We start from the raw sequence: 25,974 nt of genomic DNA, 5'->3' as shown, positions 1-25,974 counted from the left end.
GTCAAAGCTTGCCAGTTTGCTTTTATGTACACTGTCATTCACGAAAGAGAGGAAGAAGAACAGTCCAGTGGTTAAAAACACGCAAGTGAAAAAGTCTGCAAAATCCGGGTTCCATTATTAGCTTTCAGATGACTTCCTCTGGTCAGTCAGCCTCTGTACCACAGTTTCACCATCTGCAAAGGGGGAGTGAAAAATACTTCTTTTCCTTAAAATTTGAACTGTGAGACTAATGACACACCCTTCCTTCCAAGCGTGATGAAGGCAGTTGCATTCAACAGACTATTACATGCTCAGATGCAACAGGAATTACTGAGGACAAAGTGATTAAGGAGGACTAAGGGGACTAAGACATTTGTTGCAGTAAGTAGCAGGAGGAAGTCTTACAACAGAAAAAAAGCTTTCTTCTCAGAGGCAGCAAGCTACTTTGTGAAGTCAGTTTCACATTAGAAGTGACACATTGCCTTCAATACATATAAGCAGCTACAGCATATCACGTAGTGCCATTAGCCAAGATGTGGGAGAGTGGTTATCTTTTGGGGGGGCTTTGAGTTTTTAAACTTGTTTATGTAATTTTCTGTGAAAGTGACAAGCTATGGACCACATACCCATTCATAGAATGATTCAAAGCCTATAAGAGATGAGAAGGCTCAGCTTTGGTTAGCAAACGAAGCCAGCAGTGTGCCCAGGTGGCAAAGAAGGCCAATGGCATCCTGGCCTGCATCAGAAATAGTGTGGCCAGCAGGAGCAGGGAAGTCATTCTGCCCCTGTACTCAGCACTGGTTAGGCCACACCTTGAGTCCTGTGTCCAGTTCTGGGCCCCTCAATTTAAGAAGGATATTGAGACATTTGAATGTGTTCAGAGAAGGGCAGTGAGGCTGGGGAGAGGTCTGGAGCACAGCCCTATGAGGAGAGGCTAAGGGAGCTGGGGTTGTTTAGCCGGGAGAAGAGGAGGCTCAGGGCAGACCTTATTCCTCTCTACAACTACCTGAAGGAGGGCTGCAGCAAGGTGGGGGTTGGTCTCTTCTCCCAGGCAACCAGCACCAGAACAAGAGGACACAGTCTCAAGCTCCACCAGGGGAAGTTTAAGCTTGAGGTGAGGAGAAAGCTCTTCACAGAAAGAGTAATTTTCCATTGGAATGTGCTGCCCAGGGAGGTGGTGGAGTCACCCTCCCTAGAGGTGTTCAGGAGGGGACTGGACGTGGCAATTGAAGCCATGGTTTAGTTAGTCATGAGGTGCTGGGTGATAGGTTGGACTTGATGATCTCTGTGGTCTTTTCCAACCTGGTTGATTCTATGATTCTACATCAGTACTTTTTTCCCAGTCCCACTGAAGCTGGCTACAGCTGTGGCCATGATTTTCATAACTTGCTCATTTTCAAGCTTAGGTGTAACCATAATAACTCCTCTTGTCTGCAAAGAGATAAAACTTCAGAAATGTACCCTGCTATATCTATCTCAGTAAAGCAGCAACAAAGATATCCTATAATATCAGTAAAAATCATATCATTATCTAACAGGCCAAAATGCCAATGCATGAGAACAAAATTAGTGTTATTTAAAACTCCGTAAGATATAGTTACCAGTGTCAGAAAGAGTGTGAGCAGCAGGAGTAGGGAAGTGATTGTTCCCCTCTTACTTGAGGCCACACCTGAAGTACTGTGTTCAGTTTTGGGCACCTCAATACAAGACATTGGGGAGCTGGAAGAAGTGCAAATGAGCAGCTAAACTGGAAAAGGGCCTAGAGAATGAACCTTATGAAGAGCAACTGAGGGAACTGGCACTTTAATTTGAGTAAGAGGAGACTGAGGGGAGACCTTATCACCCTTGACAACTACCTGAAAGGGCAACACAGAGAGGTAGGTGCTGGTCTCTTCTCACAGCTAATTAGTGGTAGAACAAGAGGGAATGGCCTCAAGCTGCACCAGGGTAGATTGAGGCTAGACATTAGGGAAAACTTGTTGACTGAAAGAGTAGTCAAGTACTGGAACAGGCTGCACAGGGAGGTGGTGGAGTCACCATCCCTGGATGTGTTTAAAGGTCATTTATATGTGGCACTTAGTGATACGGGTTAGTGGTGAAGTTCATAGAGTAGGGTTAATGGTTGGACCTGATGATCTCAAGGGTCTTTTCCAATCTAAATTATCCTGTGATATCTCCTTTTAACTCCACAAAATCTGAACCCAGGAAGGCACAATCTATACCCTTTGTAAGTTATATAGAATAGAAAGAAAGAATAGAATAGAACAGAACAGAACAGAACAGAACAGAATAGAATAGAATAGAACAGAATAGAATAGAATAGGACCAGGTTTGCTTCTCTTGTGTTTGTGCTGGGGATGGAGCTTGGAGCTAAAGCCTTTCCCTGCCTTACCTGAAGTTCTACACACCTTCCAAACACCCACAATTAAAATACGTATCTAAACATTTCCATTTTTCTTCATCCCAGTGGGTCAAACCGGTCTTGTTGGGGATCTTTTCCCCCTTCCTAAATCATGGTATAGCAGGCTGAAAAGTTATTAAAATGGAGCAACAGCTTCTGAAGAACATTATCATTTCAGAGCAGAAAATTTACAGGAATGCTATCTCCAAACAGAAAAATGATTAAAACCAATAAAATGAACAGAACACATCCAGTTTTTCTGCTGCTTCCCAGGCACAAATCCAGGCTGGGCAGTGACTGGCTGGAAAGCAGCCCTGAGGAGAGAGACTTGGGGGTGCTGGTGGACAAAAAGCTCAACATGAGCTCTCAGTGTGCACTTGCAGCCCAAAAAGCCAATCAGATTCTGGGCTGCATCAGGAGAAGTGTGGCCAGCAGGTTCGAGGGAGGTGATCCTTCCCCTCTACTCAGCTCTGGTGAGACCCCACCTGGAGTACTGCCTCCATTTCTGGAGCCCCTATTGCAAGAGGGATATGGAGGTCATGGAAGGTGTCCAGAGAAAGGCCATGAGGATGATCAGAGGGCTGGAGCACCTCTCCTATGAGGACAGACTGAAGGAGTTGGGGCTGTTCAGTGTGGAGAAGAGAAGGCTCCAAGGTGACCTAATTGTGGCCTTCCAGTATCTGAAGGGGGCCTACAGGAAGGCTGGGGAGGGACTTCTCAGGATCTCAGGTAGTGATAGGACTAGGGGGAATGGAATGAAGCTGGAGGTGGGAAGATTCAGGCTGGATGTGAGGAGGAGGTTCTTCACTATGAGAGTGGTGAAGCCCTGGAATGGGTTGTCCAGGGAGGTGGTTGAGACCCCGTCCCTGGAGGTGTTTAAGCCCAGGCTGGATGAGGCTCTGGCCAGCCTGATCTAGTGTGGGGTGTCCCTGCCCATGGCAGGGGGGTTGGAACTAGATGATCCTTGTGGTCCCTTCCAACCCTGACTGATACTATGATATCAGTATACTGCAGCAATGTCTGGCCATTGTAACTGGCCAACAGCTGTGTAGTTAATCAACTTCTGTTCTCCCCTAGTGATTAACTTCCCATAGAGAACAAACATAAGGGAGTGCAAAATACTATGAACGTTTCCAGTTTTCAGAAACTAGACACTTATTACAAACTCAACATTAAGATCAGGCCACAGCAAAATAACAAATGCATACTTGTGGCAGTTTGGGCTGGGTGACTCCTGCTGCTGCTGCCATACAGGGTGCGCCTCTGGTGCCCCAGATGTCCAGCCCAGGGGGTGGACACAGGAAGCTGCCTGTTTCATTCCCATAATGTCCTGCTCCCTATAAATCTATCAGCAAAGTCTCACACTTCCTCTTTCTTCCCTCACCGCTACCATGGGAGATGCTCCCTATCTGGTAATAGAAGGGGAGTTATCTCAAGGCCTCTTAGGCCTGGCTAGGCCTAATACCAAGAGGAGAAGGGGGAATCTCAGATCTGGCCAGCTGAGATCAGCCTAACAGTGGAGGGGGAGAAGAAAGAGCCCTGAGGGTTTTGGGTGTACCCTCAGGCAGGGAGAAGGGAAATGCTGGGAGGTTTCTGGGTATGCTCTGTGATCTTCTTTTGTCACTGCACTTGTGTTTTCTGTAAAACACTCACTGCTTTTCCATTTAAACTTTCCATCACTGCTGCAATCCATTTGTGTGAGTCTCGTTTTTCTGCCCCAGTGAGAGGCAAGGGAGCATCTGCCTCAAACTGGGGCAATACTTTAATCCTTATTTAATTCTGTTATACCTAGAGCCTCAAACATTCAAACACGAATCTGTCCATCACAAAAAACAAACAACAAAAAAAGAACCAGGCTGAATGGATTTTCACAATCATGCAAATCAAGCTCAGGCTGCTGCCAAAAGGGGTGGGTTCACCCTCCTCCTCTCTCACTTGAGAGCTTCCAACCCTTCTTGTTCTGGCACTAACATGTAAATGGGCAGTCAGCCTAATCAGGCATCTGTCTCTTACATACAATTTTATATGCCCTCTCAACAAGAGGTCACCTCTGGTTTTAAAGAAACAGCAATATGTTTTTAGAGCTCTTATGCCAACAAACAAGACTGGATTTTTAATACTAATGAACTGTCATATGGTTTACAAAATGGCACACCTGACAGGGAACTTGCCAAACTACCTCTCCGTAGCTTGCAGTCGTCTTGACTTAGCTGACGATGGAGCTTGGTTTTGCCAGCAGACGAAAAGATGTCAGGATTGCTGAGCTTCCTGCAACGTAACGGAGTGGACTCTGTTATCATCTCCTACAGAAAGAAAAACAAGCAGAAGTTTGTCAATGGCAGCTAAGTATCTGCTCTCTGAAAGAATAGAATAGAATAAACCAGGTTGGAAGAGACCTTCAAGATCATCGCGTCCAGCCTATCATCCAACACCACCTAATCAAATAAACCATGCAACCAAGCACCCTGTCAAGTCTCCTCCTGAACATCTCCAATGATGGTGACTCCACCACCTCCCCAGGCAGCACATTCCAATGGGCAATCACTCTCTCTGTGTAAAACTTCATCCTAACCTCCAGCCTAAACCTCCCGTAGCACAGCCTGAGACTGTGTCCTCTTGTTCTGGTGCTGGCTGCCTGGGAGAAGAGACCAACCTCCACCTGTCTACAACCTCCCTTCAGGTAGTTGTAGACAGCAAGAAGGTCACCCCTGAGTCTCCTCTTCTCCAGGCTAAGCAACCCCAGCTCCCTCAGTCTCTCCTCATAGGGCTTGTGTTCCAAACCCCTCACCAACTTTGTTGCCCTTCTCTGGACTCGTTCCAGCAAGTCAACCTCCTTCCTAAACTGAGGGGCCCAGAACTGGACACAGTACTCGAGGTGTGGCCTAACCAGTGCAGTGTACAGGGGTAGAATGGCCTCCCTGTTCCTGCTGGCCACACTGTTCCTGATGCAGGCCAGGATGCCATTGGCCCTCCTGGCTGCCTGGGCACACTGCAGGCTCATGTTCAGCCTACCATCAACCAGCACCCCCAGGTCCCTGCCTGGCTGCTCTCCAGCCACTCTGACCCCAGCCTGTAGCACTGCATGGGGTTGCTGTGGCCGATGTGCAGAACCCGGCACTTGGATGCGTTAAATATACACTCTCCAAAGCATAAATGAGACTTCAAAATGAAAAATAAAAACCCAACACAAAAACAAATGCTTGCACACACACACACCCACACACACACCCCCCAAAAAACGGCTTAAAATTGCAAAACCCCTCTTTTGTGCACATCACAAGATCGCAGTGAAATCCTTGAACAGCACTGATGTAAGGAGTATCCTCAGTAGCAGACAGAAGGCAGCAGCTATGCTATAGAATACAGAATTAATCAGGTTGGAAAAGACCTTCAAGATCATTGAGTCCAACCTATCACCCAACACCATCTACTCAACTTTATTTAGAATAAACCTTTATTTAGAATAAACCAAACCAGGTTGGAAGAGACCTTCAAGATCATCGTGTCCAACCCATCAACCAATCCAACCCACCCAAACAGCTAACCCATGGCACCAAGCACCCCAGCAAGTCTCCTCCTGAACACCTCCAATGATGGGGACTCCATCACCTCCCTGGGCAGCCCATTCCAATGGGCAATCACTCTCTCAGTATAGAACTTCTTCCTAACATCCAACCTGAACCTCCCCTGGCGCAGCCTGAGGTTGTGTCCTCTTGTTCTGGTGCTGGCTGCCTGGGAGAAGAGACCATCATCCGCCTGTCTACAAACCATGGGGAGAACTAAACCATGGGGAGAACTAAACCATGGCACCAAGTGCCTCATCCAGGCTCCTCCTAAACACCTCCAGTGATGGTGACTCCACCACCTCCCCGGGCAGCCCATTCCAACGGGCCATCGCTCTCTCTGTGTAGAACTTCCTTCTAGCAGTTATTTGTTCTTGGAGTAGTCACGAAAAGAGGCTACTGAAGTAAGATTCAACTTTGATTTAAGCCATTTCCTGCTAAAGCAGAGTGTAGATTCTCCCAATTTCTTGAACATTTATGCATGTCCATGAGTCATACAGCTATAAAGAAACTGTTGCAGTGTCTATTATAAGTCACAGCTCTACTAGAAGACCATACGTATAACTAAACAGTAATTAGGAAAGAGATCATCCTTTGTGTAATGTCTTTGTTATTACTATAAACAGTGTCAGAAACACTCCTACACATGTAAATTCCTTTCACAGCATTCAGCAAACTTTCCATCAGAAGAGCAGTAGGCAGAAAACTGGCAAACACAACCACAGTGCTTTCCTCATGCATGTAATTGTTCTGGAAGTGTCAAACTCATTTCACACCCAAAGAAGAATTATGAGCGCGGCTATCCTAGGTGGATTTGCACACTGTGTGACACTTTCCATTACAGCCTATACAGAAGAACTTGAACAAGTTCTTCCTCCTCTACAGTAAACATGTTCTACACATCTTAATGGACTGCTCCATTTATATCAAATTATCATAGTATCTGTCAGGGTTGGAAGGGACCACAAGGATCATCTAGTTCCAACCCCCCTGCCATGGGCAGGGACACCTCACACTAGATCAGGTTGGCCAGAGCCTCATCCAGCCTGGGCTTAAACACCTCCAGGGATGGGGCTACAACCACCTCCCTGGACAACCCATTCCAGGGCTTCACCACTCTCATGGGGAAGAACCTCCTCCTCACATCCAGCCTGAATCTTCCCACCTCCAGCTTCATTCCATTCCCCCTAGTCCTATCACTACCTGAGATCCTGAGAAGTCCTTCCCCAGCCTTCCTGTAGGCCCCCTTCAGATACTGGAAGGCCACAATTAGGTCACCTGGGAGCCTTCTCTTCTCCAGACTGAACAGTTCCAACTCCTTCAGTCTGTCCTCATAGGAGAGGTGCTCCAGCCCTCTGATCATCCTTGTGGCCCTTCTCTGGACACCTTCCAGCATGTCCATATCCCTCTTGTAATAGGGGCTCCAGAACTGGAGGCAGTACTCCAGGTGGGGTCTCACCAGGGCTGAGTAGAGGGGGAGGATCACCTCCCTCGACCTGCTGGCCACACTTCTCCTGATGCAGCCCAGGATCTGATTGGCTTTCTGGGCTGCAAGTGCACACTGAGAGCTCCTGTTGAGCTTTTTGTCCACCAGCACCCCCAAGTCTCTCTCCTCAGGGCTGCTTTCCAGCCAGTCACTGCCCAGCCTGGATTTGTGCCTGGGATTGCTTCGACCCAGATGCAGGACCCTGCACTTGCTCTTATTGAACTTCATGAGGTTGGCTTGTGCCCACCTCTCCAGCCTGTCCAGGTCCCTCTGGATGGCCTCCCTTCCCTCCAGCGTGTCTGCTGCACCACACAGCTTGGTGTCATCAGCAAACTTGCTTCCTCTCATTAGCTCCAGAGCACTTCAAGCCATGCTTATCCTCATCAAAATCTCATCTGAGACAGAAAATAATAAACTGAAAGGAACATTTTCCTTGTATGAAACACCACCAGATGGTTTATTAGAGTTTTAAATCACATTTAAATCAAAAATTAATCTACCAGGAGCAGGTTTTAATTCAAATTTGCAGATTTCAGTCAAATTGTATTTCTGAAGTCATTAATTCAAACCCATTCAGTCTACTCAGTGTCATGCCTCAAACTATCAAATACAGACCAGGACTACACATCCTAAAGATGTCAAGATATTTCATTCACAACCTTAGACTCCATCCCCTTTTAATCATGAAACATTTTGTCACCTCATAACAGTAAATTCCTTTGTTACTGCTTTGAGGGACAGAAATACTTTGCTCTGCACTTGCTTCAGCGGTGCACATGTTGAGAGGTACTGTGCCAACACAATTTCTTCTTCTGGTTAGTTAAGACATTCAGTCACCACAGCGTCTAAACCAGATCAAGAGAGAGGCAGGGGTAACTTAAAGCAGATCAGTTCACTTATCCTGGTCATCACTCAGCTGCAAGAAATTGTGCTAGTGCAGGAGTGGGAAGAGGCAGAAAGAGCACAGGCAGGACCAATACTGAAGGACACATCTACCACAACATCTGCTCAGCTCTGACACCCTGCCTACCCACATCTTTCAGTTCAACCCTGTATATACCACTTAGAATACATAAAAGTCCATTGCTCTTGCCTGAAATCTCACACAGGGGTTGTTACACTCAGCAAGATGGAGAACCTAAGATGATGATGATAGCTGCAGGCAAGACAAGAAACCAAATGTGCTTCCTGATACATAAGATCACACTAATATCCCATCTCCAAATCCTGATCCAGTAACGTCAGAAAACAGCAACAAGAAACCTCCTCAGTCATCTTTTCCATTCCATTGCATAGAGAAGGTCTCCTAAGAAATTCAAGCAGGAAATAAGATAATATACCACTGCAATAATTTCCAGTGACTTTTTCTTTTTCATGTTCATTGAATGGTGCTGCAAGAGAGTAATTCAGCACAGAACCCTAATCTACAAAGCACAGGTGAACACTGAAAGTGTAGATGCATGACAAAGTACCTCCTTGAAACACCAGATGAAGCATCAGACAGTAAGATTGATAGGTCAACACCAGATGAATGTCAGGGGAAAAAAACAACCTTCTTAGGACCTGCCTTCATGGCCTACATTTCACATGAAACATCATACAAAGGAGCACTTCCTTACAAAGGATATGCTGAGGACCAGCAGCCCTCCAGGAAGCTGAAGTGACCTCAAATGTGACCAAAATTGTAGGATGAGTAAGAATTTGCAACTAAGACTCTTCTTAATTCCTTTTAACTCATGTACTTGCCAGCAGCATCCTGATAAATGTCAGACAGCAGAATCAAGGAAAATTACATTAAATCAACACAGCCTCTTAGAGGTTAAAATAGATTGGTTTACTACACCAACAAGAAAGAAAACCTGGTTAGGATAGGATAGGATAGGATAGGATAGGATAGGATAGGATAGGATAGGATAGGATAGGATAGGATAGGATAGGATAGGATAGGATAGGATAGGATAGGATAGGATTAACCAGGTTGGAAAAGACCTTCGAGATCAAGTCCAACCTATCACCCAACACCACCTTATCAACTAAACCATGGCACCAAGTGCCTCAACCAGTCTCCTCTTAAACACCTCCAGGTTGCTTAGCCTGGAGAAGAGGAGGCTCAGGGGAGACCTTATTGCTCTCTACAACTACCTGAAGGGAGGTGGTAGCCAGGCAGCGGTCAGGCAGGACACAGTCTCAAGCTGTGCTAGGGGAGGTTTAGACTGGATGTTAGGAAGCAATTCTTCATAGAGAGTGTGATTGGCCATTGGAATGGGCTGCCCAGGGAGGTGGTGGAGTCTCCATCACTGGAGGAGTTTAGGAGGAGACTTGATGGGGTGCTTGGTGCCATGGTTTAGTTGATTAGAATGTGGTGGATGATCGTTTGGACACGATGATCTCAAAGGTCTCTTCCAACCTGGCCTATTCTATTCTATTCCATTCTATTCCATTCCATTCTATTCTATTCCATTCTATTCTATTCCATTCTATTCTATTCCATTCTATCCTATCCTATTCAAAGAAACCACTATCAATATATCAAGACTCAAACCCCCACTACAGGCTCACCAGTCGCATTGAAAACGAAACCAACCTGGATAAAGAGACTGTGCATTAAAGGCCACATCATTTCTTTATCACTGGTATTCTAGCATGAGCATTTCAAACATAAAAAGCTGGTTCAGAGCAGGGAAATTAAATCCTGCCCAGGTGGGAGGAAAAAAAAGAACATGAATCAACTCTGGAATACATCCTCTGTACCTCAGGATCCTGTCTGCTGTACAGATTGAAAAACTATGACCAAAAAACCTGTGATTTGTAATAAAATTTGGTGTTGCAAGACATCAGTAACACTGTCTCTCAGCAGATTTGTTTCCATTAGACTCAGAGGACGTGCCAAGCATGTGATGTGTCCCAACATTACCAACTAGTACTACTGGAAGTTCTCTTTAGCATCCCACGCGTTATCAAGTACTCATTTATCTTCTGGATTCTTGTCTATTAGATTTCCTCCAGTCAAACAGAGATGTGTGTTTAGATGTGCTAAAGACCATAATCCACACTATCAACAAACTTTTCTCATTTGCCAGTTTCTCACAGATTTATTCAGATATTTATTAGGCAGACAGCACTGGATTTAACACCTTTTATTCCATTTATGCTGTAAGAAAGGCTAGAATGAGAGCTGCTTAAGGAACCAGACAAGCAGCAGAAACACAGCTGTATCTTCTGCTGTGCATGTGAAAAGAGCTATGATTTCATATTGGCTGTGAAAAGGAGGACTACCAGAACATTCTGCAGGGTGCCTTGACTGCCTGCAACACGGATACTGGGGCTGCTCTCCAGTGAGTGAGCTTTCAGATCTCTATCTATAACTTTGCTCACATTAGAAATACTGTCTCACCACTCTGTTACCAGGGAAAAAGCAAAGCACTATAAAAAAACCCTGCTGATATTAGTGTAAATTCTATTTGATCCCTATAAACAAAGTTACAATCAAGTCACTGTCACTGGGAATGTAAACTCCCTGTTTGTCTTCAGAGGGAGAAGAACAAGACCTAGAGACAGGTTACAAGTTCATGAATTTGCATAAACTGCTTCACAGCAGTAGGACCTGGAAGAGAGTCTAACCTAATTAAGCACATCACACACAGGAACCTCTGGGTCACATTTCAAACACTGAGAAGTCACCTGGATTAACATTGGATTCTCAACCCAAACCAGCACAGAATTATCTGTGTCCTAGGCGCAAATATAGTATGTTTGAAATACCAGCTGAAAATGCAAAGTTTGGCAAGTGAACAACACTGCAATGTATGAAAAGGTGCATGCTCTATAAAAATGACTTCTTTACTGCAAGTGCAGAGGTCTCCTTTCCAAAAAAGCAATTCCCAAAGGAAAATGTCAAGAATCATTAACTTTGAAGTCGCAAATAAAAGTCTCTGTTGGTCCAGTATGAGATACAGCCCTTAAAAAACTGTCCCAAGGCTAGGGGAACTGAAGAGAGAAATCCATGGCCAGCTGCTGTTCCAAGGCTTGTTTCAAATTATAACAATAATAATAATCATCATCATCATCAACCAGGTTGGAAGAGACCTTCAAGATCATCACGTCCAACCTATCAACCAATCCAACCCACCTAAACAACTAAGCCATGGCACCAAGCACCCCAGCAAGTCTCCTCCTGAACACCTCCAGGGAGGGTGACTCCACCACCTCCCCAGGCAGCCCATTCCAATGGGCAATCACTCTCTCTGTAGAACTTCTTCCTAACATCCAGCCTAAACCTCTCCTGGCTCAGCCTGAGACTGTGTCCTCTTGTTCTGGTGCTGGCTGCCTGGGAGAAGAGACCAACATCCGCCTGAAGCTGCCTTCCCAGCAAAGAAAAAGGTAAAGTTGTGAACTGAACTTTCACTGCTCAGGCAAGTGAAAGGGGAGCTTTTCAAATCAGACATTCAATGACTACTTTCAGAAGCAAAATACAATTTTAAGGATGGCTATTAATTCACAAAGCTCACTTGAACAGCACACACTAGACAGGAGTGCCCTCTGACCACACTTTTTCTGCCCAAGATGTTTTTATGCAGTGCAGCTATCACCTGGGCAACAGTAGCAGTGGAACTATCTGCAGTTTAGTGGCAAAATTAAATCCATCCAGGCACAGTGGCTTGCTGAGAGTTAGAAAGGGGAGGTTTAGGCTGGATGATAGGAAGAAGTTCTATACAGAGAGAGTGATTGCCCATTGGAATGGGCTGCCCAGGGAGGTGGTGGAGCCACCATCATTGGAGGTGTTCAGGAGGAGACTTGATAGGGTGCTTGGTGCCATGGGTTAGTTGATTAGGTGGGTTGGATTGGTTGATGGGTTGGACATGATGATCTTGAAGGTCTCTTCCAACCTGGTCTATTCTATTCTATTCTATTCTATTCTATTCTATTCTATTCTATTCTATTCTATTCTATAATGAAGAAAGTTCAAGATTCAGGCTAGATGTGAGGAGGAAGTTCTTCACCATGAGAGTGGTGAAACCCTGGAATGGGTTGTCCAGGGAGGTGGTCGAGGCCCCGTCCCTGGAGGTGTTTAAGCCCAGGCTGGCTGAGGCTCTGGCCAGCCTGATCTAGTGTGGGGTGTCCCTGCCCATGGCTGGGGGGTTGGAACTAGATGATCCTTGTGGTCCCTTCCAACCCTGAATGATACTATGATACATTTTAATCTGGTGTTACCATCACTGAGGAAGATCATTACTGGCAGCAGGCATAAAAATTAACTACTTTTGTTGTTGTTGTTTGGTGACAGTGGAAGTTCCAATCTTTTGGCATCAATACTTTTGTCTCCCGTGAACAATCTAGAATCTTCTCACTTCCTACTACAAATGAGCACAACAATGCACATGAAAACTAAGAAACATTCACGTGGAGTTTTCCTAAGAACAAATTTTCCCTCAAACTCCACAGCAGATCTGCACCCATAAAAGGGTGGGAACAAAAAAATCAACAACAAAATAAAAAACAAACAAACAAACAAAAAACCACCACTACTGTCATTTCATTCTCCCCCTCTACTCAGTTCTGGTGAGACCCCACCTGGAGTACTGCCTCCAGTTCTGGAGCCCCTATTACAAGAGGGATATAGAGGTGCTGGAAGGTGTCCAGAGAAGGGCCACAAGGATGAGCAGAGGGCTGGAGCAGCTCTCCTATGAGGACAGACTGAAGGAGTTGGGGCTGTTCAGTCTGCAGAAGAGAAGGCTCCCAGGTGACCTAATTGTGACCTTCCAGTATTTGAAGGGGGCCTACAGGAAGGCTGGGGAGGGACTTCTCAGGATCTCAGGTAGTGATAGGACTAAGGGGAATGGAATGAAGCTGGAGGTAGGGAGATTCAGGCTGGATGTGAGGAGGAGGTTCTTCACCATGAGAGTGGTGAAGCTCTGGAATGGGTTGTCCAGGGAGGTGGCTGGGGCCCCATCCCTGGAAGTGTTTAAGACCAGGCTGGATGAGGCTCTGGCCAGCCTGATCTAGTGTGGGGTGTCCCTGCCATGGCAGGGGGGTTGGACCTAGATGATCCTTGTGGTCCCTTCCAACCCTGACTGATACTATGATACTAAAACTGTAAATTGAACTACCAATGGCTTTAGACCTAAAGGAAATGAAGTTAACCTTTGGAAAGACAAGCACTCAATCTTTAGCTTTTCCTGACAGAAATCACAAAACAGCAGAAGATAAACTAACTCACAATTCTTATTCATGTCTGCACAAAGAAATGGAGCCTCTATAGTCTGGCAAAAAAAAAAAACTTCTGCTCAGCAAGTGGAGTAAGTCAGATCCATCCCAAAGAAAGTACAGCCAACTTTTCTTCAAGGACAAGCCATGTATTTCTTCCCTTCTGCTCGAGAACAAAAACAATGCCCAACTGTTGGGTTTATGAACATCATCTCAAACTGAAAGACTGCAGTCAGCAGACACTTATGCTAAAGTGTCTGCTAAACTGGCAAAACAATGCCCTAAACACATTCTCCTCCGTCCCAAAACCCAGGGATGATGCACAGAACAAAGAACATACAAATAACTAACTGAACACATAGTTCACTTTTAGGGTCACCTATTCTTTCCAAGATCTTCACACTGCACAGATCCAATTTAAATCCTCTAATAAAACAGAGAAGGATGTTTCCTCCTAATTTGTCACCATATCCACCTATGATTAAATGTTCAACCACCTAAATGCCAACAGTCACCATACAACTCATTTCTAAGCTTTCCTCCAGAACAGCATCTGTAATTAATTTATTTGCACTCTCTGATCTTCTGGGGCTGTCCAGTACACTTAATTCCAGTCCTAACCACTTGATTTCCTTTCTATGACCCCATATTAAAATGTGATTTTTATGATATGGTGTGATTTTAGTGACTAATAAACCTGCTGCAAGCATTGCATTTCCTTGCTCTAGGGCCTTACAATGGCTTCTTTAAAATGGCAGAAAACAGAAGAGCTGCTGCTAGCCCTCTCAGCTAGTCCTCAGTGAACAGAGGACAATCATCTAACAGCAAATCAACAAAACAAGGGTCAAAAAACTGCAAGACTTTCAATTACACTGCACTGGTTAGGCTGCACCTCGAGGACTGTGTCCAGTTCTGGGCCCCTCAGTTTAGGAAGGATGTTGACTTGCTGGAACGAGTCCAGAGAAGGGCAACGAAGTTGGTGAGGGGCTTGGAACACAAGCCCTATGAGGAGAGACTGAGGGAGCTGGGGTTGCTTAGCCTGGAGAGGAGGAGACTCAGAGGTGACCTTATCACTCTCTACAACTACCTTAAGGGAGGTTGTAAACAGGCGGACGATGGCCTCTTCTCCCAGGCAGTCAGTACCAGAACAAGAGGACACAGTCTCAGGCTGCGCCAGGGGAGGTTCAGGTTGGATGTTAGGAAGAAGTTCTATACAGAAAGAGTGATTGCCCGTTGGAATGGGCTGCCTGGGGAGGTGGTGGAGTCGCTGTCTTTGGAGGTGCTCAGGAGGAGACTTGATGGGGTGCTTGGTGCCATGGGTTAGTTGTTTAGGTGGGTTGGATTGGTTGATGGGTTGGACACGATGATCTTGAAGGTCTCTTCCAACCTGGTTTGGTTTATTCTAAATAAAGGTTTATTCTACTTCATTGCCTGTCAATGCATTTTTCCCTAAAGAGAGACTCCACAAGTCTCTTTCTCAGCAAGTCACCATTACATACTCCCAACTTCACCCTTCCAAGAGTTTAACACTTTACTTGCATCACTGAAGTTTCTTCAGGTCTTGTACATGCTTCCTGAGAAAGCTCTGAAAGCCACATAAAGGACAACAATGTCTGTGCCATTTTGTGTACTTGCTTTGTAGTGACAAATTACATTGCAAGAGAAAGTGCAGAGAAATGCTATTTGATGATTCTAAACTGTAACAGAATAGAATAAACCAGGTTGGAAGAGACCTTCAAGATCATCGTGTCCAACCTATCAACCAATCCAACTCACCTAAACAACTAAACCATGGCACCAAGCACCCTATCAAGTCTCCTCCTGAACACCTCCAATGACGGGGACTCCACCACCTCCCCAGGCAGCACATTCCAATGGGCAATCACTCTCTATGTATAGAACTTCTTCCTAACATCCAGCCTAAACCTCCCCTGGCACAGCCTGAGACTGTGTCCTCTTGTTCTGGTGCTGGCTGCCTGGGAGAAGAGACCAACCTCCACCTGTCTACAACCTCCCTTCAGGTAGTTGTAGAGAGCAATAAGGTCACCCCTGAGTCTCCTCCCCTCCAGGCTGAGCAACCCCAGCTCCCTCAGCCTCTCCTCATAGGGCTTGTGTTCCAAACCCCTCACCAACTTCGTTGCCCTTCTCTGGACTTGTTCCAGCAAGTCAACATCTGAGGGGCCCAGAACTGGACATAGTACTCGAGGTACAACCTAACCAGTGCTGAGTACATGGGCAGAATGACCTCCCTGCTCCTGCTGGCCACACTGTTCTTCAATGCAAAGAGAAGCAAACTCTAATACCTGGGATAACTGGAAATCAATACTGCACAGTAAGAAAGACAACCTTCCTGGAAAAAAATGGAGCCACACTTAAACCATCTGTACAATCTAACTCAGGAGTCTGCAGTTCTTCTGCACGTGCATGACTTTCAGTGCCATGTAAAAAACATGCACAAGGAGCAGCACCAAGTTTCAGTTATGAACCATAGAAGCAGGAAGGCAGATTAGAAAATTACTTTTTAAAACAGAAAAAAACTCACTCTTACTGACCTCCAAGCATGACAGCTGTGTATCTGAAGGATAAAAGTTTTGAGTATCAATTAATCAATCAGAGAAGCACTAAATTTCATTAAAATCTCCAAGCTTCCTGCAATGCAGCTACAATGTTTTCACCCCACAGACAGGATTTAATTACCCTCACTCCTAAGCAGACCTACCTTTTACACTTAGTTTTTCCTTGGCTGGATTTAGAAAAAACAATGTCTCCAGTTTGAGTCCAGCTCTGCACATAGCTCAGTCTCCAGTAAAACTGCTTTCCATATGCTGCAGGCTAGCATTTGTTTACCATTGTAATCATTCTGTATTTTCCCTCAAAAGACAAACTGCCTGGGAATTCTTCCATCAGATCTAATAGGGAAGAATCAACAGGGATGTCAGGATCTACAAAAAAAATTCTGATGTGCTAGCAGCTAACACTTCAAAGTGATAAACACATATAGTGTACATTGAGCTAATGTCCATAAAGACAGCTGACAGTCACTGCAAGAATAGGATAGGATAGGACAGGATAGGACAGGACAGGACAGGACAGGACAGGACAGGATAGGATAGGATAGGATAGACCAGGTTGGAAAAGATTTTCAAGATCATCAAGTCCAAGATCAAATCCAAGAGCAACAAGGTCTCCCCTGAGCCTCCTCTTCTCTAGGCTAAGCAACCCCAGCTCCCTCAGCCTCTCCTCATAGGACTGTGCTCCAGACCTCTCACCAGCCTCACTGGCCTTCTCTGGACACATTCAAGTGTCTCAATATCCTTCTTAAGTTGAGGGGCCCAGAACTGGACACAGTATTCAAGGTGTGTCCTAACCAGTGCTGAGTACAGGGGCACAATGACTTCCCTGTTCCTGCTGGCCACACTATTCCTGATACTGGCCAGGATGCCATTGGTCTTCTTTGCCACCTGGGCATACTGCTGGCTCATGTTCATTACTGCTGGATTTGCTATTTTGAACTGCTAGATCACACTAGCCACATCACATCATCACTTGATGTAGAAGTGAAATTGCCAAGACTCTACATGACCTGTATGTTTAGCTACTGGTCGATGGTAGGCTGAACATGAGCCTGCAGTGTGCCCAGGCAGCCAAGAGGGCCAATGGCATCCTGGCCTGCATCAGGAACAGTGGGGCCAGCAGGAGCAGGGAGGTCATTCTACCCCTGTACATTGCACTGGTTAGGCCACACCTTGAGTACTGTGTCCAGTTCTGGGCCCCTCAGATGTTGACTTGCTGGAGCATGTCCAGAGAAGGGCAACAAAGCTGGGGAGGGGTTTGGAATACAAGCCCTGTGAAGAGAGAGTGAGGGAGCTGGGGTTGCTTAGCCTGGAGAAGAGGAGGCTTAGGGGAGAGCTTATTGCTCCCTACAACTACCTGAAGGGAGGTTGTAGACAGGCTAATGATGGTCTCTTCTCCCAGGCAGCCAGCACCAGAACAAGAGGACACAGCCTCAGGCTGCACCAGGGGAGGTTTAGGCTGGAGGTTAGGAAGAAGTTCTATACAGAGAGAGTGATTGTCCATTGGAATGGGCTGCCTGGGGAGGTGGTGGAATCACCATCATTGGAGGTGTTCAGGAGGAGACTTGATGGGGTGCTTGGTGCCATGGGTTAGTTGTTTAGGTGTGGTTGGATTAGTTGATAGGTTGGACATGATGATCTTGAAGGTCTCTTCCAACTGGTCTATTCTGTTCTATTCTATTCTATTCTACTCTATTCTATTCCATTCCATTCCATTCCATTCCATTCCATTCCATTCCATTCCATTCCATTCCATTCCATTCCATTCCATTCCATTCCATTCCATAACAAGGACTTAATGGGTGGTAATAAAACTTTCTGGTTTAGTTTCAAACAGCTCACTAAACTGGTGACCTTCACTGCTTCCTTAGCCTCAGTTACTCCTGTTCCATGAATAAGAATTAAATAAGAATAAAACTTTTTTCACAGTTTATTTTAAATAAGTGCCTATCATCCTACCTACAATAATTCACTGCATTTCTTGTAAGCACCACCGAAGTTATGTTGGCTTATGGAGCACAGCAGGAAGCTCAGGCAATAAAAATAACCTATCAGATAAAAATAAGGAATTGCATCTTCTAGAAACAATCATCTTGTCAGGCAGGCTAACATTCAGTCCCTGTGCATAAGAAGGCATATGATCTTGCTCAGGAAGTCAGTCACCTTCTAAGCATAAAGTCGAGAACGCAAGACCATTCCTCCAGCATGAAACAGACAGCACTTGTTTTCCCGGAGCACAAAGCTGTGAATATAGCCACAGTCATTCTGAGGCTTTGCAGAGGCTTAATCCTAGCCCTGGGCAGCACCCCACTGCTATCCTCAAGTGCTCTGTAACAAATACTAAGTAGCAGAAGCTTTTCCCTTCAAGCTCATAATTGATTATGATTCCAAAGACAAGTAGTCCCACGACAAATCCAGCTGCTTCTGATAGAAGACTTCTCTTGGTTTCTTCACTTCTACACTCCTTTTTGACAAATACAAGGCACTGCTGAACTCAGATGCAAATCATCAGCCATGTGAATACCTAAAATATTCATAATCTCTCCAGTGCCTGCCTACCTATCCTAATCAGCAGTCTATGAAATGTATGTGACTAGTACACAGTATTTTATCCTTCACTTGTGACAGGAACTTGAAATCTCACATCCATGAGCTGAATCATCTAAGCTGCTGATGCAATGCCTACCTACTTATTGATTTACACAAATCAATTTCAACAAATGAGGTTGGTCCATTAATATCCAACTTCAAGGGAGGTGATGTTTTTATGGTATCAGGCCAGACACCATATGCCCTCTGGGGCTATGCTGCTATAATCAAACAAGCCCAAGCAGAATTGGTCACTTGACTCTACATTCCTTTTGTCTGCTCCTAGATGAGTCTTTTGGCCCAATTCTGTTATTATCTAACAGGCAAATTGCAGAATTGATCACTTGACTCTACTCCCCTTGGTCTGGATTTAAAGGAAAGATCTCCTCAGTCTCCAGGCTTGCCACACAGCAAGGAAAGCATGGTAACAGCTTCTTTGCAGCTGTGGAGGCAAAACAAATTTGACTAGCGCTTCGGGGTTTGGCCAGTTTCCCCCTCCTGGTGACTGACTGCTTTCCACAAAAATGAACAGGGTGACATGTCAGTTGAAAAGATCCTTTGTCCTTTGCTTTCCTTCTAAAAAGATTTTTTTTAAAAAATCAAAATAGGAAGACAGCATGAAAGGGGGGGATAAGCTTTCTAAGCAGTCTGGGACTGATTTGCACAATATCCTGAATACAGGGAGTAGAAATGTCCACAGAGACACAAAAATCTCTCTCGTAGGACACACCCAACTGTGGCAATGCAGCCCTCAAAACTGTGAAAAGACAAATATCAAAGAGCAGGAGAGAAGTCACCTTGCCTGTGATCAAACCATTCCAGGCTGCTAACAGAATTTTTGATGTGCACCTATTTTAGGTGCAGACATGCCAAGTACAGGGAGGGGGGGAAGCTCAAACTGCAGAAGACCTCAGCTTTATGAAGCAAAAGACCTCGGGTGTCTTCTGTTCCAACTCATACATGGAAAATGTATCAGATAGCAGAGAATTTTTACTGCCTGCACTAGCACAGGCATATTCCACAGCTGGAAGTTGGACACCAGACAAAGCAAGCCTTGAAATAAGATGCGGTTTAGTTTCCTAACTGCAGGACTAATTAAACACTGACAGAGCTTTCCAGAAGAGGTGAGAGACTCACCATGATGTAAGGCTAAGATAAGATCAATTTCTAAGAGATACTTTAATTTATCTTTCAGGAAAGCTCTACAGCCTGCTTATGTGGGGAAATCACGCTGGGTAATCACAGTAATCCATTCTGGCTTTAGGACACACAGATCTAAAAAGCTTCAGACAGGTGGAGAGAAAGGAATACTTTTGTCACTCTCAGGAAGTTTGTAGCACAACAGTTCCAAATGACTATAAAGACTAAAATTCCTAGATTGTTACATCAGTCACCTGCTCAAAGCCCAGGAAATACATTCTATCCAATGCAGAAATTACAAAATACACAGTCTGGGGAACACAGAAGATCACCCTTCTTCAGGCTCAACCTTCACAGCTAGAGATAGCCTACTGCACTGACGGCCCTATAGAATGGGCTCCCAAAACTCACAAGGATTAGGGAGATTTGTCATCTGTCTCAGTTTGCAGCTTGCCTGTTGGGACCACACAATGAGCATACATCCACCAAGTTTAGCAACATTTCAGTTCAACTCTGTCAACAGCAAACAAGTTACACTTCATACAAGAAAGAGGGTCCATCTAACAGAAAATCACACCTCTACCAGTCCACCCACCGCTTCCTTGAACTTCTTGATGCTCCACTGTTTTCTCTTTCATCTCTTTATTATCTCACAAAATCCTGGAATCAACTAATAAATCCTCTTCAAGTCCTGCTATCATGTTTGTACATCTCTGCTGGATTCTCCAGCAGATCCCTGTCTCTCTTGAATTGGGAAGCCCAAAACTGGACACAGTATTCCAGGTGTTATTTCACCAGGGCAGAGTTGAGAGCAAGGAGAACCTCCCTAGACCTGCAGAACCAAGATGCCATTGGCCCTCTTGGCCAGAAGAGCACATTGCTGTCCCATGGATAACTTACTGTCCACTAGGAAAGCAGTCACTGTTTCCTGTCTACCTTCTATACACCAACCATTGTCTTGTATACTTGCATCATGAAACACTTGCATCGTATATCTATATACACTTGCATCATGACATCCAGTCATATCTTCCAGACATTGAAGAATCCTTTACCTGATAACTTTGACCTTTGACCTCTACCTGAAGTAAAAAGTGCTAATGTAAGCACCTCAGACAAATATTGGCTATGACCCATGTGGCATCTTTCACAATATACATCACAGTGTCTCAAACTAAATATGTAAGCATGACATGGAAACAACCTACTGCTTATAAATGTGCCTCTGGAGGACAGTGACTGTCATTCATAAGCACAGCAACTCTCAGATTTCCATTTTCCTCTTTCAATGTGGTCAGCAAGCACACAATGACTAAGCTGATACTTTGTGAAACACAGCCCCCCTGGATCTTCATAAAGATGCCCTCACTCAATGAAACAAGCGTCACAGGGTAAGAAGGACAATTCAGCTATAAACAAATGACTGATTAGCAGACAGGAAGTAACCTGATAGAATTGGCCTTTTTCCCAAAAAAAAAAAAAGACAAGAGAGATCACCAGTGGAGTTCCAGAACAATCTGTTCTAGGATCAACACCTTCAACATTTTACAGCAAAATATATCAAAGAAGCTTAGCACTTACGTGACAGAGTGTGCTGCCAATGCTTAAAGTTATTCAAGGCTGCAAAAGCTATGGCCAAAGATCTGAAGATGACCTTAATGATACTGTTTAAGTGGGCTGGAAAATTGCAGATCTGATTAAATGTACATATATGTGAAGTGATGCAGAGTGTAAAACATACCTTAAAGTTATATATACAGTGACAAATTCTGAGCTAGCTTTTACCACTTAAAAGAGTGACTGTGGAGTTACAATAGACAGCTCCATGGAAATGCCAACTCAAAGCTTAAACATTGCCAAGAAAAAGCAGGAAGAAGAAGGGAGAACAAACCCTAATACACTGTATGAGTTTACAGCCTGTCACCTGCTGAAGTACTGTAGCCAGGTTAATGTTCCCCTACACTGTTCCTCTGATGCCTCCCACCAGTGTTTCCTATCAGGAACAGACCTGCAAAAGGTGCAAAGAAGAGAGCTATGACAATGAAAAGGACTGAGTCACTTCTTTCCAACCCCCCTCCTGGAAAAGTCACAAGCAAGGGGATGGTAAATAAAACAAAAAGCTATGAACCCCTAAACCACACAGAAGAACATGGAACCTCTTCTTCACCACCTCTTCCAACAGAAAAATTAACAAACAAGGCACGAAACAAGCAGGTAGAAAGTTTAAAAACAAACAAAACCCAGTGGGTTTTCCACACAAAATGTGTTTCAACCTTACAACACTCAGCCACAGGATGTTGTGGATGCTACAAGCATACATGGCTTCAAACACCAGTTGGACAAATCCACAGAAGAAAAAAAACCACTCAGGGCACTAAAAACAAATATCACCTCCAGTTCCGGAAACCTGCAAGCCACAAATTACTGGAGGCTGGGAGAGGTATTTCCTCAACATATACTATACTCTTCTCCAAGCATCTGCTTTTGGCAGCTCAGAGAGGCAGGATACTGGGCTAGAGGGACTTTTAATGGGACCATTTTTATGTTCTGACATAACTCTTTAAAAAGTGAGAACATAAATCACACGTACACGTCACAACTATAAGCACAGCACATCAAAGGGCCAGGTTTGCAAAGGCCTAAAGGTCAGCACAGCGATTAGCTACTACAGTCACAGTTTGATAAGTACTTTTTCCACCACTGGAGTAGCTCAGTCTCCCCCAGCCACAAGCCTGTGCAAATGTATGGCAAACAAACTGTGAAATCTGAATTTAATTCAGAACAGTTCTCGGCAGCTGTGCAGACTGCTGCACTGGTACCGCTGAGGTCACACCACAGCCTTGAAAACAACAGGGCTACTTAAGTCAAAAGTGGCCCCAAAGGAAATATTCCTCAAGCTGCAAGACGCATCAATGGAAATGGAGTATCACAATCTTCTGCATCTCAGGAGGCCCTTTCCACCACATCCACACTATCAGCTCCTGATGTTTAAAGAGATACTGAATGATTAACAACAGAAATGTGAGTAGACTTAATTGCCCTGATTATTAAATTTGTCCGACAGACCTATTTATTTCCAGGCACTTACTGCCTCAACAAAGCTTGCACCACCACAAACAGAAGACAAAAGGGGAGAAGGGATGAGAAGTTCTCCTTTGAAGTTTGGGGGGCATCTCATGCAGCCTGAGCAGAAGCTTTCTTACCTTTAGCTGCAAAGCTCCTCAAAGACTCCATTACCCTGTCTACTAAAGCTGTTACTACAAGTCGCATCAGGTCTTAGAGCATCCAAGCTAAAACAGTGGTGGACGAGAAGCTCAACATGAGCTCTCAGTGTGCACTTGCAGCCCGCAAAGCCAATCAGATCCTGGGCTGCAGCAAGAGAAGTGTGGCCAGCCGGTCAAGGGAGGTGATCCTCCCCCTCTACTCAGCCCTGGTGAGACCCCACCTGGAGTACTGCCTCCAGTTCTGGAGCCCCTATTACAAGAGGGATATGGAGGTGCTGGAAGGCATCCAGAGAAAGGCCACAAGGATGAGCAGAGGGCTGGAGCACCTCTCCTATGAGGACAGACTGAAGGAGTTGGGGCTGTTCAGTCTGCAGAAGAGAAGGCTCCCAGGTGACCTCATTGTGGCCTTCCAGTATCTGAAGGGGGCCTACAAGAACACTGGGGAGGGACTGCTCAGGATATCAGGTAGTGATAGGACTAGGGGGAATGGAATGAAGCTGGAGGTGGGGAGATTCAGGCTAGATGTGAGGAGGAAGTTCTTCCCCATGAGACTGGGGAAGTCCTGGAATGGGTTGTCCAGGGAGGTGCTTGAGGCCCCATCCCTGGAGGTGTTTAAGCCCAGGCTGGACGAGGCTCTGACCAGCCTGATCTAGTGTGGGGTGTCCCTGCCCATGGCAGGGGGGTTGGAACTAGATGATCCTTGTGGTCCCTTCCAACCCTGACTGATACTATGATACTAAAACAGCCAGCTGTCAGTGTCTCCCATTAAAAACCTTTGTGCATCTCAATACCTGACATTTCTGAATTTGCAGGCTTTCCTGTTTTGCAGCGTTACTGTTGCTGTGGTGAAGCCTCCCAAGTGTTCAATACATTATATGCTTCATAGCATGCTCTGCATGGCCGATTGGTAAAACATTTAGCACACCAACTACCAAGAATGGAAATAATTTCCTCTCATTTCCATGTGAGTATCATAGACCATATGTCAAACCAGTATAAACACACTTTACCAACCACTATTCTAACAGACAGCTGTGAAGAAACTAAGTCACCTCTTCTGCCTTTAGATTACTAATTTTTTTTGTCCTGAATAAGGGTATTAGTGTTCTTTAATTGCTCCAGGAAGTGATAAGCATCAAAAGCAGCAGCACCTCCTAACCACCTGGCTTAAGATGGCACTAAAGAACAACAAAAAAAAACAGAGCTCTCCTCTCCCAGGGCCTGATCTGAGCAATCTATATTCGAGAGACATCCACTAGAGAAAGGCAAAGCACAGATCCTCAATAGCTGAGGGCAATGTAATGCAGCTTTTCTAGAAAATACTAAGAAGTCCTAACAAAATACAGTACCATGTGTACAGGCAGCAGTGACATAAACTTAAGACACCTTTTTGATAGGAAAGATCTAACAAGAGGGGTTTTCACTTCGTTCCTAAGACCAGCAAAAGCAAGCAGTGAATTGCTGCATCCTAGGAGTCTTCATACTTGTGATACTTTTTCTTTTATCTAAAAAGAAGAAAATAAAGTGAAATTAAAAGTACAAGTTGCCATCTACATTTTTAAACTGCTAAGTCTCTCCCTTGTTTTTCTCTCCTGTAAAATCGGGAATTGCAAAGCACACCGAAACCAAGCTGATGATCTCTTGGGTCTCTCATCCCTGAAACCCTAAGCAGCGATCAGTAGACTCCTTTTTGTGGGAGTGAAAGACGGAGCAGTGGCCACACTGAACTTCCACACTCTTAACAAGCCTATGCGACCTCGGATTTCTGCAAAGATATGTTTCTGAAGTAAACCATTTACGGCATTAATAATTAAAGACCCAAAAAACCCAAAGGGAAATGCATCCAAATTAATATCACAATCAAGAGTGACCTAGAGAAGCTTACTAGCAAAAAGCATTCTGTAATCATTAACACCAACACAAACGACACTTCACTGCATTCTCCCTTACTCCTTCACCAGCATGCAGGCAAGACTGCTGGCACCAGGACTCCCCCATCACTGATTCTCTCACGCCATGCCGTCGCACACCGACACACCACCACTCCCTTCCTGAGCACCACATCTGTCCTTTCCTCTTCTGAGGACAGCTACCCGAGGGCGCGTACCCAACGTGCGCGGATGCTCGGAGGAGGATGCAGCCTCAACAGCCGCCGCCGCACGCAGCCGTTTCCCCGGCTGCCCCCTCCCGCCGAGCGCAGCATTGATCGGATCCCCACTCCCCACCCGTCCCCCGACCCCTGCCCGCACCCCGGCCCGGGCCCGCCGCACCGCTGCCCTGCAACTGCGGCAGTCGCCGCCCGCCCGGGCGCGGAGGGCGGACCCCACCACGCGAGGCGCGCGTCTCCATGCCAACGGCGGCCACCGGCCCGGCAGGACCCCCCCGGCCCCACGCCCCGGCTTTACCCTCTCCAGCGCCTCCCGGCAAGTCGCCCCCACGGCCCTGGCGTCCTCCGGCTCCTTCCTGCCGCCGCCGCCCCCCAGCAGAGTGGCTCTTCTCTCCGCCGCGCTGGCGGCCACCGCCCGCCCGGGCTCTCTCCGCGGCGGCGGCGGCGCCGCCGCTTTGTCCCCCCGGGAACGGCCCTTCCTCATCGCGGCGGCTTCTCCTTAGCGGCGGATGCGGCACGATTCGGGCCCCCGCGGCACAGAGCCGGCCATGGCCGGCGGGAGTTACGGAGAGCCGGGGCGGCGCCGCCGCCACCGTCGCCGCCGCCACCTGCGCGCGGGGCAGAGGGACATGCCCTCCCGCCGCCCGCCTGTCAGCGAGCGCGGGCGCAGCGGCTGCCGCGGTGCCGCCTCCACCCCACCCCCCCACC

The 25,974-nt window shown here is 46.0% G+C and overlaps 1 protein-coding gene across 1 annotated transcript in view; it reads right to left on the bottom strand.

Moving 5' to 3' along the window:
- The window catches only part of MAST2 (microtubule associated serine/threonine kinase 2), a 230,024-nt gene extending 204,090 nt beyond the window's left edge, over window positions 1-25,934 (bottom strand). Inside the window, 2 exon segments of the mRNA XM_068141622.1 lie at window positions 4,536-4,683; window positions 25,565-25,934. Coding sequence (XP_067997723.1) covers window positions 4,536-4,683; window positions 25,565-25,750 — 334 coding nt within the window. The 5' untranslated portion in view covers window positions 25,751-25,934.
- Window positions 25,935-25,974: the final 40 nt, after the last annotated feature.

Source organism: Melanerpes formicivorus, unplaced genomic scaffold (assembly GCF_026170545.1).
Source record: "Melanerpes formicivorus ecotype bairdi unplaced genomic scaffold, bMelFor1.0.p_v2 SCAF_7, whole genome shotgun sequence".
NCBI classification, from domain to species: domain Eukaryota; kingdom Metazoa; phylum Chordata; class Aves; order Piciformes; family Picidae; genus Melanerpes; species Melanerpes formicivorus.
Note: the sequence above shows the minus strand (reverse complement) of the source record. Positions and strands in the feature narration are given on the sequence as shown.